The sequence below is a fragment of the Pecten maximus genome, chromosome 10 (genome assembly GCF_902652985.1).
Source record: "Pecten maximus chromosome 10, xPecMax1.1, whole genome shotgun sequence".
In the NCBI taxonomy this organism is placed as follows: Eukaryota; Metazoa; Mollusca; class Bivalvia; order Pectinida; family Pectinidae; genus Pecten; species Pecten maximus.
In genome coordinates this window covers 3,803,866-3,821,575 of record NC_047024.1, presented here as the reverse complement: position 1 = coordinate 3,821,575, position 17,710 = coordinate 3,803,866, and the positions used below count along the sequence as shown (strand labels likewise).

The 17,710-nt window shown below is 39.1% G+C and overlaps 1 protein-coding gene across 15 annotated transcripts in view; it reads left to right on the top strand.

Moving 5' to 3' along the window:
• Positions 1-17,710, top strand: part of LOC117336489 (B-cell lymphoma 6 protein-like) — a 115,099-nt gene that overhangs the window by 24,097 nt on the left and 73,292 nt on the right. The window contains exon 5 of one of the 15 annotated variants that reach the window (XM_033897055.1): positions 7,651-8,509. The exons of 8 other annotated variants lie outside the window; for them this stretch is intronic. In XM_033897055.1, the coding sequence (XP_033752946.1) occupies positions 7,651-8,174 (524 nt within the window). In that variant the 3' untranslated portion in view covers positions 8,175-8,509. Of the gene's footprint in view, positions 1-197; positions 993-1,021; positions 1,730-2,443; positions 3,149-3,407; positions 4,260-4,285; positions 5,220-5,931; positions 6,816-7,650; positions 8,510-17,710 lie in introns of those variants that run through there. 6 more of the 15 variants (XM_033897052.1, XM_033897047.1, XM_033897043.1 and 3 more) reach the window with 6 other exon arrangements.

Genomic DNA, 17,710 nt, shown 5'->3' with positions numbered 1-17,710 from the left:
GGTTATTCTTACGAAGGGAAATTCGTTGTTTACTTACGAAGGGAAATTCGTTGTTTACTTACGAAGGGAAATTCGTTGTTTAGTCTTGCAGGGAAAGCATGTGAATTTGTGATTAGATCCTAATTGTATGATGTTGCCTGCTTGTGGTGTGCTATCGAGAGAAAACATTTACCGATCTCTGTTTGGTATCGTTGTAGGTTACATGGATGACAAAACGATTGGCTCCTATGTTATCGAAGGGATGCTCGAATCAACGGGTCATCTATCCGGATTAAGTTGTGAAAGTTGTGGCAATTTTTTTAATAGTGAAAATGAAAAGTTGAGACACTTCTCTGAAGTTCATGGATCTGAACAAGAATCAACAAATGAACAGTTGAAATTTTCTGGACTTATTTGTGAAAGTTGTAATATTGTGTTTAACACGGAGACAGACAAGTTCACACATGATAGGACAGTGCACAAATCGAGTAAGAATGTTGTGGCCACATGTAACATCTGTGGTAAGACGTACAAATCGATCTGGGGCTATCGCTACCACCAGAAGAGTCACCAGCGGTCCATTGGTAAAACCAGTGGCAGCTGTCAATGTAAAATCTGTGGCAAATTCTTCCAGTCTCTGTTTTACCTCCAGAGACACATGAAGAGCCACTCAACAGAAAGGCCGCACACCTGCCAAAGGTGTGGCCGATCTTATAAACATAGCAGTGGCCTCAAAATGCACCAAGCTTCGTGTTCGAAACAAACATATTCACATTCATCGACATGGGGGCCATAAGTTCATAAAGAATTTATACAATACTTAAAAGAGTGACCTTAGGGTCTAAAGGTGATGTGTAGCCTCAAAATTAACTGGTCACATTCTGTCCATGACCTATTTCAGTTGCTTAATTACTTCTCTCATCTTCATCCATTAAATATTCACCCAGCTTTAAAATAGTGTTACGAGTGTTTGTTGTCGTTAACAATGATTTCCAACACTTTGTCGGAGATACTTACAGGGAATTACTTTGTATCTTTCTAGGTTCGATGGCGGATGGAACATTAGAGTCCAGTGTTCTAGATGGATTGTTAGAACCGCCTTGTGGACAGATTAGTTGTAATGTGTGTGGTCTAAGTTTTGTTAGCGAAGATGATATGTCGATACACCAAGCCCAAGTTCATCAGAATATTGCAGGAGTTTGTAAACCGTGTGAGAAGAGTTTTAAGTCTAATTGGGGTTATAGGTATCATATGAAACTCCATGAAAGATCAATCGGATTGACAGATTCTAACTGTGCCTGTCAGATTTGTGGAAAGTTCTTCCAGTCCATGTCCTATCTGGAGAGACACATGAGAAGTCACTCGTCAGAACGGCCATTCACATGTCCAGATTGTGGACGAGCGTATAAACATAAATTCGCCTTAAAGAAGCATTCTTGTCATGGAAAAGACTTGGTGTCTCAGTGACACAGATGGACAGCTAAAATTGATAACTTTGACCAAAATAGCTTTAATGCTAACCATTTAACAGAAGGAGAACAGTCTTATTATCACTAGAATATGTCACCGTGCTTTTCTACCATACAAGAGGATGTAGTAAACTATTTCAGAAACGTTCAGTGGTGATTTGGGGATCTTCAGAATTTTCTGGATGAGTTTGAAAATTTCCTGCCTCTTTGACAAGTTAGAGGACACTTGAGTCTTTCCAATTAGAACAAAATCTCTTTTTCTGCCTTTTTTCTTTCTCCTGTTATTAATTGTTAAGAAATTATAAAAGAAAATAATAAAAAAATAAAACAGAATCATTGACAGGGCATTTGTTTGGTATCTTTGTAGGTGCGTTGGAAGGCGGAGCTTTGGAACCCAGTGTTATAGAAGGATTAATAGACAAGTCCCTCAGAAGGATTTGTACCATCTGTGGGCTTAGTTTCCTTAATGATGATTTACTGTGGATACACGAGACACAAGTACATCAAATAGATCACTACATTGCAGGCACTTGTAAGACCTGTGACAAAAGTTTCAAATCTGTCCAGGGGTATCGGTACCACATAAAATTACACGAAAGGTCGGCTGGTATAACCGATTCTAGCTATCCATGTAAAATTTGCGGCAAGTTTTTCCAGACTTCATTCTACCGGGATAGACATTTAAGGAGTCACTCGTCTGAACGACCCTTCTCGTGTCCAGACTGTGGACGGGCGTACAAACATAAATATGCTTTAAAGAAACACGCTTGCCCTGGATTGGAATATGGGACAGGAAGTTGAATTTAATAGTCTTAGAGTTGTTTGAGGTGTATGTAGGTCATTGATGTGGAATTTGGTGAGTTACAACATTCGCTGCAATGCATATATTTAACAAATTAAAAACAAAAAAATCTTAACCACTTTTGCATGATCTTATACTCTTTCTGTCTGCCGTGTCAAAGTAGACAACTCACTTATATTTGTTTATTTTTTAGGCCAGGAGTTATCTGTCCCTGACAGAGACATGGCCCTTGGACTATTTAATGACCCAACAAGCAAGCATGGTACAGACATTCCCTGCTTTAGATGTGGACGATTCTTCTTGTGTATGGATGATTTTCAAGAACATCCTTGTGTCAAAAATGTTGATTATCAAGTGCCATTTCTTAATTGTTCAAAGTGTAATTTACAATTTTCCACCAAAGCTGAAAAGCAATCCCATGAGAACTATTGTACAAGTGATAGTGGTATTGTAGCTACGTGTGGTGTGTGTAGTAAGACATTCAAGTCCATGTGGGGGTTTAGGTGTCACCAAAAAAGCCACGAAAGGTCGCTGGGTAACACCAACAACTGTCACGAATGTTTTCAGTGTGGAAAGTTTTTCACGTCTGGTTCCCATCTTCGTAGACACATGAAAAACCATTCAGAGGAAAGACCATATGTTTGTGTAAAGTGTGGAAAATCCTACAAGCAAAATTATGACCTTAAAATGCATTCTTGTCCTCTGAGGATGGGATGCCAGTGATACAGGTGGAAGGATTCAAAAATTGAGAATTGTCTAGTAGCTTACTGTTGGTCACGTATTAGAACTTCTAAGTTTGAAATAAAAAAAATGTGGCTACTAGTAGCACATTAAAGGGTCTATTACATTATACAATGCTAATTAAAACTTAAAAGGCAAATAAAGTATAAGTAACCCACTTACCTGGTGACACTTGTCCTTGTTGCGATTAATTTCCCCTACTTTATATCTAATTAAAACTTGTTACCCAATATCATTGAAAAGAGTTCTCTTGGTGTACTGGCCGTCTTAATGTCCAGGTGTAGGACCCAGGTGTAGGACACCAAAAATACTGAAGTTACTAGTATGTAAGCAGGGACCAAAAATACCCATTTTGACACTTAAATTAAGTTTTAAAAGAAAAATGAGAATTTCAAAACATTTTTGTTTTGTTTTAGGACGTAACCCAGTATATTTTGACATAAAAGAAGAGTGTTTGGGAGGACCATCACCATGGGGGTCAAAGTTCACAACAGACAAGTCTTGTGTTTCCTGCGGCCAGTGCTTTCCTTGTATGGAAGATTTTCAAGGTCATTCATGTAAACAAGCAGGAACTCTAGAACAGGGTTTTCTTGAAAATCAAGCTTTAAAACCAAGTTTGGGTTCAAAAAAGTTTTATTGTGAAATTTGTAAAATATTACTGGAGAGCCAGAGCAGTAAAGATCATCACGATTCTGTCTTCCATAGCCATTCGAGAAACAACAGTACGGTTGAGGAAGTTGTAGGTGTGTGTAGTCTTTGTGGTAAAGAGTACAAATCTCACGAGGCTTTTAAACTTCACATGCAGTGTCACCAGGCCTCGGACGGCTCTAATAATTCTCGGCAATCCTTGCAGTGCAAGTATTGCGGCAAGGCATTTCAGTTCTTTTCCTACCTGGAGCGACACATGCATCGACACTCTTTCGAGAAACAGAAAATATGTGATTATTGTGGCAAGTCTTACAAACATCAGTCCGACCTTAACCGACACAAACGTAAAAACTGTCCAGTAGCAGCCATGTCGGGCACAGAGGCAATTCTGTAACAATGGTTCAATACCCAATATTGAAAATAAACTGTTAGTATTCAGTAACTTTTATTATTTGGTAAACAGAAAAGAAAAAAAAACAGTAATAATATGAAATCAGTCCTGCATCCTGCCGTGCCACATTGTTTACGGATGATTTGGTTTCCTGTAAGCTTTGTCGATGGTGTATTAAGACAATGTTGCGACAATGCAAGACCATTAAGACTGTCAAAAGTTAAATATTTTAAACAAAATTTTATTTTATTGTAGGTGGTAATCCAGTACATTTTGACATGAACAAGGAATGTATTGGAGGACCGTCAACCTGGGGGTCAAAGTTCACGGCAGACAAATCTTGTGATTCCTGTGGCCAGAGCTTTTCTTGCGTAGAAGATTTAGAAAGTCACTTGTGTGTTTTAAGTCCAGGAGAGCAGAAAAATCTTGTTTATCCAACCTTTTCAATGAACTATGACGGTCCTACTGGGAAGGTGTGGTGTAATATCTGTAAAGATGTTTTTGATGACGAAAATAAGAAGAATATTCATAACCTACTGGTTCATTCAATAAATGCTGTCGGTGTCTGTATTCACTGCGGTACTGACCTTTATTCCCAGGATGCTTTCAAAGCACATATGATGAATCACCCAGCCTCCGAAGGCTACAGACAAGTTTTTAAGTGCAAATACTGTACAAGAGAACTTTCATTTTTCTCTCATCTTGAGCGGCATATGACTTGTCACTCCGCACAGAAGCCAAATATCTGTAACATATGCGGGAGGTCCTACAAACGTAAACAAGACCTCCAGAAACACCAGCGTAAACTTAATTGTGTTGTTCCGCATGTTGACTTGTAAAGGTATTATCTTGGGGTTTTACTCGAGTGATTTAACTACATTTTGTTAAATATCAAATTAAACCAAATACCAGAAAATTCTACATTGTGTTCTCTAAATATACAAAGACACATAAAGATGTGTTTATCACAATCTAGGGATTGTTTTCCTTATTGAAGTCCCACATTGCTGTTGTTAGTCAAACAAGCTTCATGCTTGAATGGTTTAAAATGCACAGATACATATCCTAAATTAATTTGATTTAGATTTGATATTACATGAAGCACATATTCATACCTCCACATGTAATGAGTTGTTTAATCATCACTAAGGACGGGATATATTTAGATTTTAACATCCTTTATTCTCTTCCTTTATAGGCATGGACTCCCTGCTTGATTCTTCTTCACTGGGTACTATAAGTGAGGGAGGAGCCGATATCCCTGCACATTTATTTCTTAACCCCCAAGTGTCAAATCAAAAGCACAAAAAAAGTCCTGTGAAGACCAAGTGCAAAATCTGTGGCGACTTGTTCAATGATAGGAGATCAAAATCACGTCATGAAATGGAAGCCCATTCTTCGGGTATGGTGGCCTATTGTCAGCAGTGTGACAAGGGTTTTTTCTCCCCCTCAGGGGTACAAGTTTCATATGAGAATTCATGATTCAAAGATTGGAATTTCAGACAGTCCAGAGTGTCCTACTTGTGGAAAGTTCTTCCAAAGCAATGCCCATTTGTCGAGACACATGCGAAGCCACTCTCAAGAGAAGCCGTTTTTCTGTGGAACATGTTTTAAAAGTTATAAACACAAGAAAGACCTGCTCTATCACAAGGAAACCAGTGGTCATACCTGAGTTAACCTGCACTGTTGGGTTCCATCAGGTGACTTTGAAACATTACACACCCCATCTTGTAGCTCACCTACTACCATCAGAGCTACATATTCAAGAGTATTTTAATACAAGACCTTCCTCAAAATCTGCTAAATATGTTTTTTTGTAAAACATTTGAAGTCTAGAATTAAGTTTTCATCAGAATAGCTTTATTTGACGACTCCTAACGGCGTGTTTTGTTTCATTCTAGGGCTGGCCTCCTCTTCCCAGAATGACCAAAACTGGTTGAAATCGTACGAGGCAGGATTTAATCTTAAGGTTGAAGATAGAGATCAGACAGAGGGGGGTATTTATCAGTCTCTGATCAATGATTCGCTAGCTGCTGATTTATACCAGGCCCGCCCAGATGATAGCCTGATCCAGTGTGATATCTGTGGAAAGAATTTCGAGTCCAGACAAGGTTACGACCTTCACAGGAAAATGCACCTGTCTGCTCAAGGTCAAGGGGTTGGTCCACAATGCAACCACTGTGGAAAGCATTTTCAAACTAATGCTCTTCTCCAACGTCATTTTAAAACTCACTTAGAAAAAAGCTCCGAGTTGAAACCGTCTGGTACTAAAAGTGTCAAGTGTACACACAAATGTCCTATTTGTGGAAAATTCTTCCAAAGCAATTTTCACGTAATGCGACACATGCGGAGCCACTCCGAGGAGAAGCCTTTTTACTGTCAGATATGTTTAAAGAGTTATAAACATAAGAAAGACTTAATTTATCACAAGGAGAGCACGAATCATGTCTGAGTGAGGATAAAAGAGAATCCAGCACCATAGAAATGTGGTGAACAAATGAGATCGAGAAAATGTTGAGTTGTATGCAGTTCTTTTGAGATTGTTTTATAAATAATGAAGTTGAAATTAACTGATCCAGAAAACTAGATGCTTTCCTTTTCATTTTCCGTATAGTGTAACTACCCTAAATGGTTGATAGATATCTCACATTTGAGCTTTAACACTTTTTTTCATCATTTGGGGGGATTGGTTGGTTAAACAGTTAAGAAAATGATTTATTTCAATTTCATAATTGGTGTTAAAACGGGTTTTCCTGTATTCCACCTAATGGCGTGTTTTGTTTCATTCTAGGGATGGCCTCTTCTTCCCAGAATGAGGAAAACTGGTTGAAATCATTTGATGGAGGATTAAGTCCTAGTGTTGAGGGGGGGCTACTCTATCAATCAACAGTCACTGACTCCGTAGTTTCTGGAAATCCTCTTTATGATCGATTGAAAATTTCAGATAATGGCAGTGCCATTGTGGCTAAATGTGATGTGTGTGGGAAGAATTTCAGATCAATGCGTGGCTTTAACCTTCACAGGAAAATGCACTTGTACACTGAAGGTTGCATAAATGGTCCGCAGTGTAGAATCTGCGAGAAACATTTCCAGACATCTGCTCACCTTCGCCGTCACATGAAAAGTCATTCGTCTGAAAAACCTCATGTTTGTCCAATCTGTAGCAGAGCCTACAAGCACAGGAAAGACCTTGCCCTTCACTCAAAGCAATACCATTTCTGATTGAATACAAAAACTTAGAAAAAGTTATACTTTGACATTCTTTATTAAAATCAAATTAGACGATTCAGATTCAGTGTTTAATTGCTATGCCATTTGTATTATAAATACACAGTTTGTGATATCAACTGATGCTGGGTTATTTTTAATTGCTCAACAGTAACGTGTATCTAGTTGATTTGTTAACTCGGTCCTTTCAAGGGGAAACTTTAAAGACCACTTGAGTTCGTAAGTTGGTCCCTTCCGTTGTTTTGTACCTAAGTGGGCATTTTTACAGCTTACTGATCATGAAACGAATGCAAATATTTATCCATGAAGAAAGTGTGGGTTAAAAATTGAAAAAAATTAAGTAAAAAAGAAGATTTTTAATTTACAACTTGGTATTTTGTTATCTTTTCTAGGCTTACATTTTGCCCCTATGCCCAGAGCCCCGAGCCATGTAGTCGAGGCCATTGAGGCATTCACTAGTCAGCAGGCAACGCAGCCCTGTCCTGAGTGCGGACTGACCTTTCCCTCGCTTGACCTGCTACAGAATCACTTGACCCTTCACCCCATGTCTGCTTGGTGTGTATGCTCAGACTGCGGAGCCATTCTCCGGGATAAGGCCGAGCTCAAAACTCATCAACAACTTGTGCATGACTATGTAGCTTATTGTGAGCCTTGTCAGAAGGGGTTCAAATCTGACAAAGGTCACGAGTTCCACCTTAAAATGCACGAGGGCAATGAATCGCTACCTCGATGTGAGGTATGCATGAGGTGCTTTCAGTCTAGAGCACATCTGAAACGTCATTTACGTAGCCATTCAGCAGTCAAGTCTTGTGTCTGTCCAGATTGTGGCCGCTGCTACAAACACAACTTTGACCTTACTAGACACATGCGTGTTTGTAAACATGGACCCTCTATCAATCTAGATGGACCATTATGAAGGATCAGGAATTTAAGAGTCTAGGGATTTGTATATGGAGTCGTAAAAAAAAGTAACTAAATTGGATTTGATCATACAGAACCTTGAGAGAATGTGTTCATATGTACGAGTGAGAACTCTTGTGGACATATATGTTAAATAGGAAGATTAAAGTTCCATTGTATGTAAGAGATTTAATTGTTATGTAAATGTTAATATGTGTAAAAATGTTCATAGCTCCAATTAATTGGTTTAAATTTATTTTGAAATGTTGCACTAACTAAATTGTATGTTGCTGTAATAGAAGCTTGTATGTTTGATTCATTGTGTTTTTGAATAAAGTTTAAAGTTTCACATGGTTTAGTTTGTTTAGTTTGTTAGGTGATTTGATAAGGAGGGAGGGGAACTTTAAAATTTAAAACGAACTTTAGAAGTTTTAACCAGTGTAGGTAGTGGGGAGATAGTCTCACTTTGAATCTTGTGAAATATTCACAATTTTCCATTAAGACCTATATTCACCTTTTACCTGGTAAAATCCATATTTACATAAATCAGTGTATATCTTTGATATATTTCTTTCTTGTTGCCATTACACATAAGCATGATAACAATATTTGGTGCTATGAAGACTGTGTCCACATAGCCGAGTTAGAAATCTTCCCTGCAGTAAATATAGATCAGTCTACAACTGAATGGCTGCATTCAACATAAATGACTTGTATACAAAGAGCTTGCTTCATTTTGCCACCAGAACAGATAAAAATGCCACAGCGGCACGTTTTCATCAACTGTTTTCCTCTCTTCTGTAGGGGTTCAGGGTACAGAAGGGGCCCACCGAGGGATCACTACCGATGTAAGGTGCTCCGTGTGTGGACTAATCTGTGACCTCTCAGATACCTCCTCCACCGACTTTTCCAGTGACACACTCCTGTGTAAACACTGCCAAATGTCCTCGCAATGCAAGACACTCTCGAAAGGACATCTAAGTTGTCCTAAGTGTGGCAAACTTTTCATGTACGATTCGTTGCTACAGAGACACTTGAGGACACATTCGTCCGTTAAACCTTTTGTGTGTTGGGGGTGTGGAAGATGTTACAAATATGCTTTCCATCTCAACTTTCACATGAAGACATGCAAGGAATTTGGAAACAAAATTGAAACAGCCTATATTAATTAACAAAAGCAAAATCGTGTACAGATACAAGCCACCGACATCTTTATTTTGGATGTTAAGAATCCTGTGTATCAAATTTGTACCAACTGTGTTTGTGGTGAAATTTGTCATATATAGGGGAGTACCAGTTAGTATAAAATCAAACAACACTGAAGCAATCATAGCCACACTGATGTTGAGAATCATGCCAATTAGGCACCAACTGCTTTTGGGGAAAATTTGATAATATTCAAGATTGAAAGCAATTTGACTAGAAGGCAAGCAATGATGATAAGGGTGTCTTTCTTCTGTCTCTAGGAATTGGCGAAGAAGAGCAGGAGCAGAAGATCGAGGCCTGTGTGTGTTGCAAGATGCCCTTTCATTCCGTAGATATGTCAGTCTGTCTGTCCGACATGCACCAAGACAATCTTGTTTGTACAAAGTGCAAGTCTTCAATGTCTCAACCTAACGTGAATATGCCCAGACCAACCAAAGTTCACAGCAAACACTTCGAATGTCATCACTGTGGCAAGGTGTTTCAATTTGTTTCTTATTTACGAAGACACCTGAAGACTCACTCCTCCATCAAACAGTATATGTGTCTTGGATGTGACAGGAGGTACAAGCACCAAGCACATCTTAATGTACATATGAGAAGCTGTAAATACCTACCAATAGAAAATCCATAGACAAATTTAAAACAATGCTTTGATAAACCATTTGAAGATGGTTTTGGATTTTGTTTTCTTGTTCCGTTATTGATAACAAACCAATAATTAGAATGATTGCTGATGGTTGACTGACTTCATTCTATGTTCAAATCTGCTGATAGAAATTTCGCCCAGTTTTAGATGATTTTATCAGGAAGTATTCCCTCCATAAGTTGCATGTTCTTTAGTGTTTGGGTGGTTGGTGTCACTATGGTAACACACTTGGCTTTCATCTAGGTGGCCAGGGTTTGATTCCCCGATCGGATGTGAAAAGGTATGGGGTCACCTGCCCGACGACCACATGGGTTTTCTCTGGTTAATCCAGTTTCTTCCGATTGTAAGACCCCTCACATGCTTCAATCCAGGCCAACAAGAAGTGATTCAAATAAGTAGTTATTAGTTCAATGGTTTTAAAACATGGTTTACATTTACATGTTCTTTAGTAGAACTTGAGAATGAATTCTGGGAAGTGATTTTAAGCCAGAGGTTACAGAAAACAACAATTTACTATAACTTTATAGAAAAGAAGAGAAAAATTCCTTGTATTTTTGGGAAAAAATATTAGATTTTCTTCTTATATTGGATTTTCTTTTTTTTCTGTAGGGGAGAGCAGTGTAGAGACGATGGACCTGAGCAATGCATGTTATGTTTGTGGAAATGTGGGTCGTCCTGTACAAATAGAGACAAATCCTTCTTATCCTTATAACGAGGTCCTAATCTGTATCTCATGTCATTTCTCCAAGACTGCGGAGGCTCCCAGTATGACTGTTCCGACCAAGCCTATATACCCCAAAAACTACCGTTGTGACATTTGTGACAAAAGGTTTCAGTTTGATTCATTCTTACAAAGACACAAGAAAATGCACTCCGAGGTGAAGGAGTTCAAATGTCCACAGTGTGGCAGGTGTTACAAGTATCGTGGGAACCTAAATGTACACCTTAAAGTGTGCACCGGTCCTGACCAATCGCAGCAATTCATAGTGTCTGACCAATCACAATTCAGCAGTTAATAATGTCGGACCAATCGCAATTCAGCTGTGTTTTTTGTCCATTCAAAATACAGTAATATATAGCATTCTGACAAATCACAATTCAGCAATGCAATGTCTTCGCCAATCACAATCAAGCAGTGCATACTGCCTGACCAAACACATTGCAGCAATGCAAAGTATCTGACCACTTGCAGTTGACCAGAAGTGGTGTTCTGGCCAACATCACCTTCTTGCTGATTGACAGGCCATTTGTGTGCTCAGTCTCAATTTCAAGGTGTGAAAACCTAAAAATCTGAGAATATTTGTTTTTGTAGTATTTTTACTGATAGATGAATTACTGGTTCTGATTGGATTAGAAGCTTGATAGAAATCAGCATTCTGTGTTTAGTGTTGATATCGAGGTATGAGTTTTGAAACCCACATTCTTCAAGAATTCTCGTATGTTAAGGGATGTCTAAGCCAGAGGATATTATTTTTTGCTTAATTATGGAAACAAGGCTATTTTATTGATAAATGCTTCCATCAATTGTTTTCAAGCACAAATATACAAAATGATACAAACTTGAACAAATATACATGATTGGTTGGTACACGAGCACCTGTTGTTATTATTAATAGATATATTAGTAGTGCGAAATCATCAAACTTGAACAAATATACATGATTGGTTGGTACACAAGCACCTGTTGTTATTATTAATAGATATATTAGTAGTGCGAAATCATCAAACTTGAACAAATATACATGATTGGTTGGTACACAAGCACCTGTTGTTAGTATTAATAGATATATTAGTAGTGCGAAATCATCAAGGTTCTGATAATTTCTCTCTTATTTTGAATAGGACAGAAAGGCGTGGATGGCAGCAGTTCTTCATTATCCCTCTATGATATAGAGCAGATTGGCGTGGGCAGCTCTGATGGATTGTCAATGTTTACAGCAAGTCCCTATTCAATCCCTGGTCAATGTAAAATATGCTCCCTGCGATGTGATGATTTGAGAAATCTTGAAAAACATATGAATGATGCACACAAGAACGACTTTGTGGGGTTTTGTGTTGAGTGTGGCAAAGGATTTAGATCGTTTTCTGGGCTACATCTTCATAGGAAAATGCACGAGTCGGACTCGCAGTCATTACCCACTTGTCATGTGTGTGGAAAGCAGTTTCCGAGTAACAGTAGACTTGTGTACCATGCACGTAGTCACTCGGAGGACAAACCTTTCGTCTGTGTAACATGTGGCCGCTCGTACAAACACAAGAAAAACCTGAAGGAGCACAATTGTGTTCCTGTCATTTCATATCCTTCCGCGAATCTGGATAAGCTGTCTTAGCTAGTCGGTCTTCTTCCTGTAAGATTCTAGATTGTGTTTCTTGATGTGAAGGAGAAGAAAGGTCACAACTTGAAATATAGCTCATTCTGCCTCGAACATAGGAAGATAATACATGTAGTGCTGTACTTGTACATAAACTGACGGCACTGTCTATAAGTTGCCTGATGTTTTTGCACGTATTTGACAGAGCATGTCGAACATGTTTATGTAACATTGTACTGGAGTTACGTATTTGACAGAGCATGTCGGACATGTTTATGTAACATTGTACTGGAGTTACATGGGTCTGTGTTAGGTAGGTTATTTCTTTTCTGTGTTTGTGATCTGTGCCTTTCTTTATCCTTGCAGGGTCGGCCTACATGCCACATTCTAGTGGTGCTCTACCTCCGAGCCATATTGGCCAGACCATCCCTCCCATTATCAGGGGCCAGATTGATAATTATGGATATTTAGAGTGCGAGGATAGTGACCAGGCATCATCTGGTGACCACGTTCTGGTACCAGATCGCGGATCCACAAACAGCACTAACAAACCTTGTGTTTACTGTAAGCTCCGAGGTATCAAAACCACCACAGGCTTGCCCATCAAGTCCTACTGGAAATGTACTGCCTGCAATCTTCCATTGTGCCGACCACGCCAGCGAGACTGCTTCAGGCGTTACCATCTCCTACTACAAAATATGGGTTCAGATGCCCAGAGCACTGGGCAAAGTGACAAAGATATAACTGGCTTGTTGGCATGACAACAGACACGACCATGACCTTGTGTATGTGTCATGAGATCTAGTATAAAGATATATAAAGGTGCTGGAGATTGTGTTTTTGATATCAGGGAGTGAAGATTTGTCTATGCAGAGTTTTGTTGACTCTAATTGTTGTAATTGTAAACAGTTCCTAGATGATAAAACATTTCTTGGTTGCTGACTTTACTGAATTACGCTTACATTTAAATTGAACATTTATAGATTACAAAACTAGATAGTAGAAATGTGAAACTAGATGGGGAAGAACCATTCAATGAAGTTTCCAGTTCATTAGGAAGTGATACCAATCAAGCGAAACCGTGTGCCAAGTTGTTGTGCAATTGAAGTGCTGTAGTACCATTCTTTGAAGTTAGAAGTTTTAAGTAAAAAAGGTAAAAGGTAAAAAAGCTCAAAATCCTTGAGTAAACATGTTAAAGGAAAGTTACAATGGTTGTCTTGTTCCCCCGCCTACACAAGTCAATTTTGGGTTGTTTGGTTTTCGGTGCCAGTATCTCTGCTTTGTACGTGATACTGGAAACAAGTATTAAATTTCTGTAACTAATATCAAGACCGTAAAAACATAACCTTATTCAGGGATTTGTCTAATACAAGTCTTTCTTATGTTTTCAGAGATGGGTGGCTATGACAAAGTGTCTATGACAGCCTCGCCTCACTATGGAATGCCGGGCCTAATGCCATCATGGCAGGACCCGAATGTTAAGTCTGAATTGAGTAGTGGTAGCACAACACCCTATCCTTCCAAAGGTCTCACTCACAGAATGGTATCTATTGAGGGCAATAAGCTGCGAACCTGTGCACTCTGTTCCCTCAATAAGATAAAGACACGGTCAGGGCTGGGGTGTGTACACCAGACACAAGTGTGAGGCGTGCACTGTGCCTCTGTGTAAGGGAAAGCGGGACTGCTTCCAGGCATTCCACAGGGTGTTTGGGTACAAGTATGAAATGTCCAGTCAAGCACAGGACACAAACAGTCCATTTAAGCTGTCCAGAAAGGAAGTAATCAGGAACAATGCCATCTCTACCATTCAATCTACAGCTGATCAGGATAGGTTGGACACTAATCCTGTTCAGTTTAAACCATCCCAATACAGCTACGAATCTCGTTCGCCAAGAACAGATCAATATAGCCATGACTCCAGCAGTGCTGTGATGCAGCTGCCTAGATCTACGGATCTGTATGGCCACGATCCCGACATTACATTATCAAAACCAGACCAGTATGGCCAGGACTCGAGGGATGATGCAATGTAGCCGTCTTTAAGGGATCTGGATGAGGTGTCAGACTAGAACATATCATTATGGTTAGGACACAGGTTAGACTCTGAGGTCTAACATGGACTGTAATATTAGTACTCTGTCAGTGTTTAGTGGAGTTTAGTGTTATCATGTCCTCAATCTTGTTTCCATATATATGAGGTTTATCATTTGTATGATGGACTGGATCACCTAAATTTAAGATACTGTAAATAGGGTGGTTTTAATGATATAACAGTGTACTTATTGTTTGGTTATGGTTCGAGGGAAGCATGATACAGTTAGGGTGTGACCTGTTGTAATACGGCTGTTTGTTTACTTTCAGGAGTGCACAGTAGTAAGGCTAATCCCTGTTATCCGTTGTACAGCAACCAGACCCACTGGTACAATCCTCTTGGTCACATGTATCAGTATGACAATGCCACTCAAGGTCAAAGTTCATACACTGGTAGCTATGGTAACAATAAAAGTCAAATAGATAACTGCAGACAAGGTAATTTACCATTAGAACACCGGCTAGTGCGGACTTCTTCAGGAAACACGAGAATATGCATAAATTGTTCCTACAACAAAGTCAAGACCAAGTCTGGCTTTCCGATCTATACACGGTACCGGTGTGAAAAGTGTGATGTGGCTCTGTGTAGTGCTAAAATGAGAGACTGCTTTGAAAAATTCCACCAGATGATACAGGAAGCCCTTCCAAGCGGCCACATATAGGCCCAGCGTCTTGCCGCAGCTTGAACACATTCCACACTAGATTACAATGGCAACGTTATTTTCAAACTAAACAAATTGTGAATTTCTACAAGAATATTAGAAAGCAGGATTCCTTTTGTGGCAGATGGTGTAAACAATGAAATATTTAAATGTTGTTTCTGATGTTAAACAACATTTTGGGAATAAATGGATTGGGGTCTAAGTGTGAGAATGACTGACTGGTTTTCATTGGAAATTGTGTCTGTGTTTCTCTATAAAGTTGGAAATTGCTGCCAAAGGCACTTGAATATTTATATATATTAATGTGTGTACAACAGACTTATCATTCAAAGTGTTTGATTGATTTTCAAGTTTTGTTTCCTGTGTATCTGTCTGCCAGATTCCAGCAAAAAATATTTGTTTCTCTGCAAGCTTGATCAATTGTTCAGCTGTTATAAGTTGAGAAAACGTTGCACAGTTCTCCTGATGAGGAAGAACAACACATGAAGTATGTGATTAATTTTTCCACTCCAGGTTTATGATGCGTATTACTGTATTAAGACAACCCGTTGTAGGGTTGTTTCATTGTATCGGCTGGATGTCGGATTTTATCGGACATTTTCATATTAATATGTTTGAGGAAAGGTTTTACAACATACCTAACCTAGGTCTTCCTTTACTATTTCAGGAGAAGCTGTGCAACACTCTGACCTTTTCTCAAATTTCTATGCCCTTGATCCATCTAGGGATCAAGGTCGTGTGGTTGGAAGCCCAAGCCTGTCTTACTTTAAGTCTGTGGGTGCCAATTTAACTGGTGATGGTCGCCACTTGCTTGTGCGCACGTATGGCAACAAGACCCAGAACTGTGCCTATTGTAATATGCTGCAGGTGAAGACCAAGTCAGGCTGGCGGGTTACGACCAAACACAAGTGTCTACAATGTAACATTCCCCTCTGTCAGAAACGCGGCTGTTTCCGCCTCTACCACCAGAATATAGGAGTTGATAATAGTGAAGGGGATAGCAGCACCCAATTTAACCCTCAATTAAACCCAACATAGCTGTGGGATAACTTCTGGTACATTCAATTTCACTCAATAAGATACGGTTTAAGCTATCCACCTATACATCATACCACATTTGATCTACCTGACTTGACATCTATATTATACAAAGAAAACTTACAGGTGTGGCTATCAGGCAAAACCTTCTATCTGACTGATGTTGGTTAATTATCCAGCTGTATGTAGCTATCGCCTGCTTTTGGCGCCGAGTTCGTACATATAGCTATCCACCTGTTTTTGGTGCCGAGTTTGTACATAGCTATCCACCTGTTTTTGGTGCCGAGTTCGTACATAGCTATCCACCTGTTTTTGGCGCCGAGTTCATACATAGCTATCCACCTGTTTTTGGTGCCGAGTTTGTATGTGGCTATCCACCTTTTTTCGGTGCTGAGTTCGTAGCACTAACAAATAAACTCTGATTAAATGGATGCGTCTGTTTAGATACATATTTTCATTAAAGTTGAGAAATTTAGATCCTTGGTGTTGAAATTGTTGTGATTATCTTGCTTTGTGGGTTTTATCTCCATAAAACATGAAATTTGTGTGATTTTGGCAGTTTTTGGACAGAACAGTTTAGCTTTAAAGGTTAACACTAGTGTTAATAGTAGTGTGTTTGTGTCTGAAAGTTGATGAGTTACTCTCCGAGGTATCTAACATGAGAGAACTGAACTTGGTGAAAATGAGTACATGCCACCTTGGTTACTCTCGCTGTTGTCAACACAAGAGAGCTTGTCTTGGTGAAAATTAGTGTGTGTTATGGAGTGAAAGATGTGTCTTAATTACTGTTATTCGAGATTGTATATTGTGCTTTAGATATTTATTTGGTATCATGTATATGAATCAAGAAGTATTTGTAAATATTTGCTGGCAATCATAGGAATGAGAAGTATACCATGTCAAGAAGACTGTTGAAGTTAGAAAAAAAATGTATATATGTTCTGCTTTTCAAAATTAAATGTTTCATTAAATTCTTGTGTTTTCGTTATGTTTGGATAATATCTGAAGTGAAAGACTTCAAGATATTGATACAGACAATTGTGTTCTTGAGAATCTACATTGACAAAAAGATGTGAAAGTGATGCACAGAATGATGATCGTCAGTTTGTCCTGTGTCGTAGACTAAGGATCCATGCTAAGAAAGAGAAAGGGGTGGGCCACGTCCTGTGTCGTAGACTAAGAATCCATGGTAACAGAGAGAACGGGGGTGGGCCACGTCCTGTGTCGTAAACCAAGTTGAAGAATCCATGCTAACAGAGAAAGGGGTGGGCGTACTAAGTGGAAAGTGAAACAGAAAATGGAAATCACACGTGACCATAATCAGATTTCAGTATATTCACACATTTCCCAAACATGGAAACACCACAGCTATATAAGATGATCACATTGGCCATTGTAGACATAAGATCTCCTAACACAAAATGTTTTATGTTTATTCGTTCCTTGAATCTGTGTGTCTACATAGGCTAATGTCGTTTTCCTCTTACCTTTCAGACACTGCATTAAGGTCCTTGGACTATTTCAGGTCCCTGGAACATGCCCCCTATTTATATCCGACACCGGGATCATTGTACAAGGCCCCCTCCCTCCAGATGGG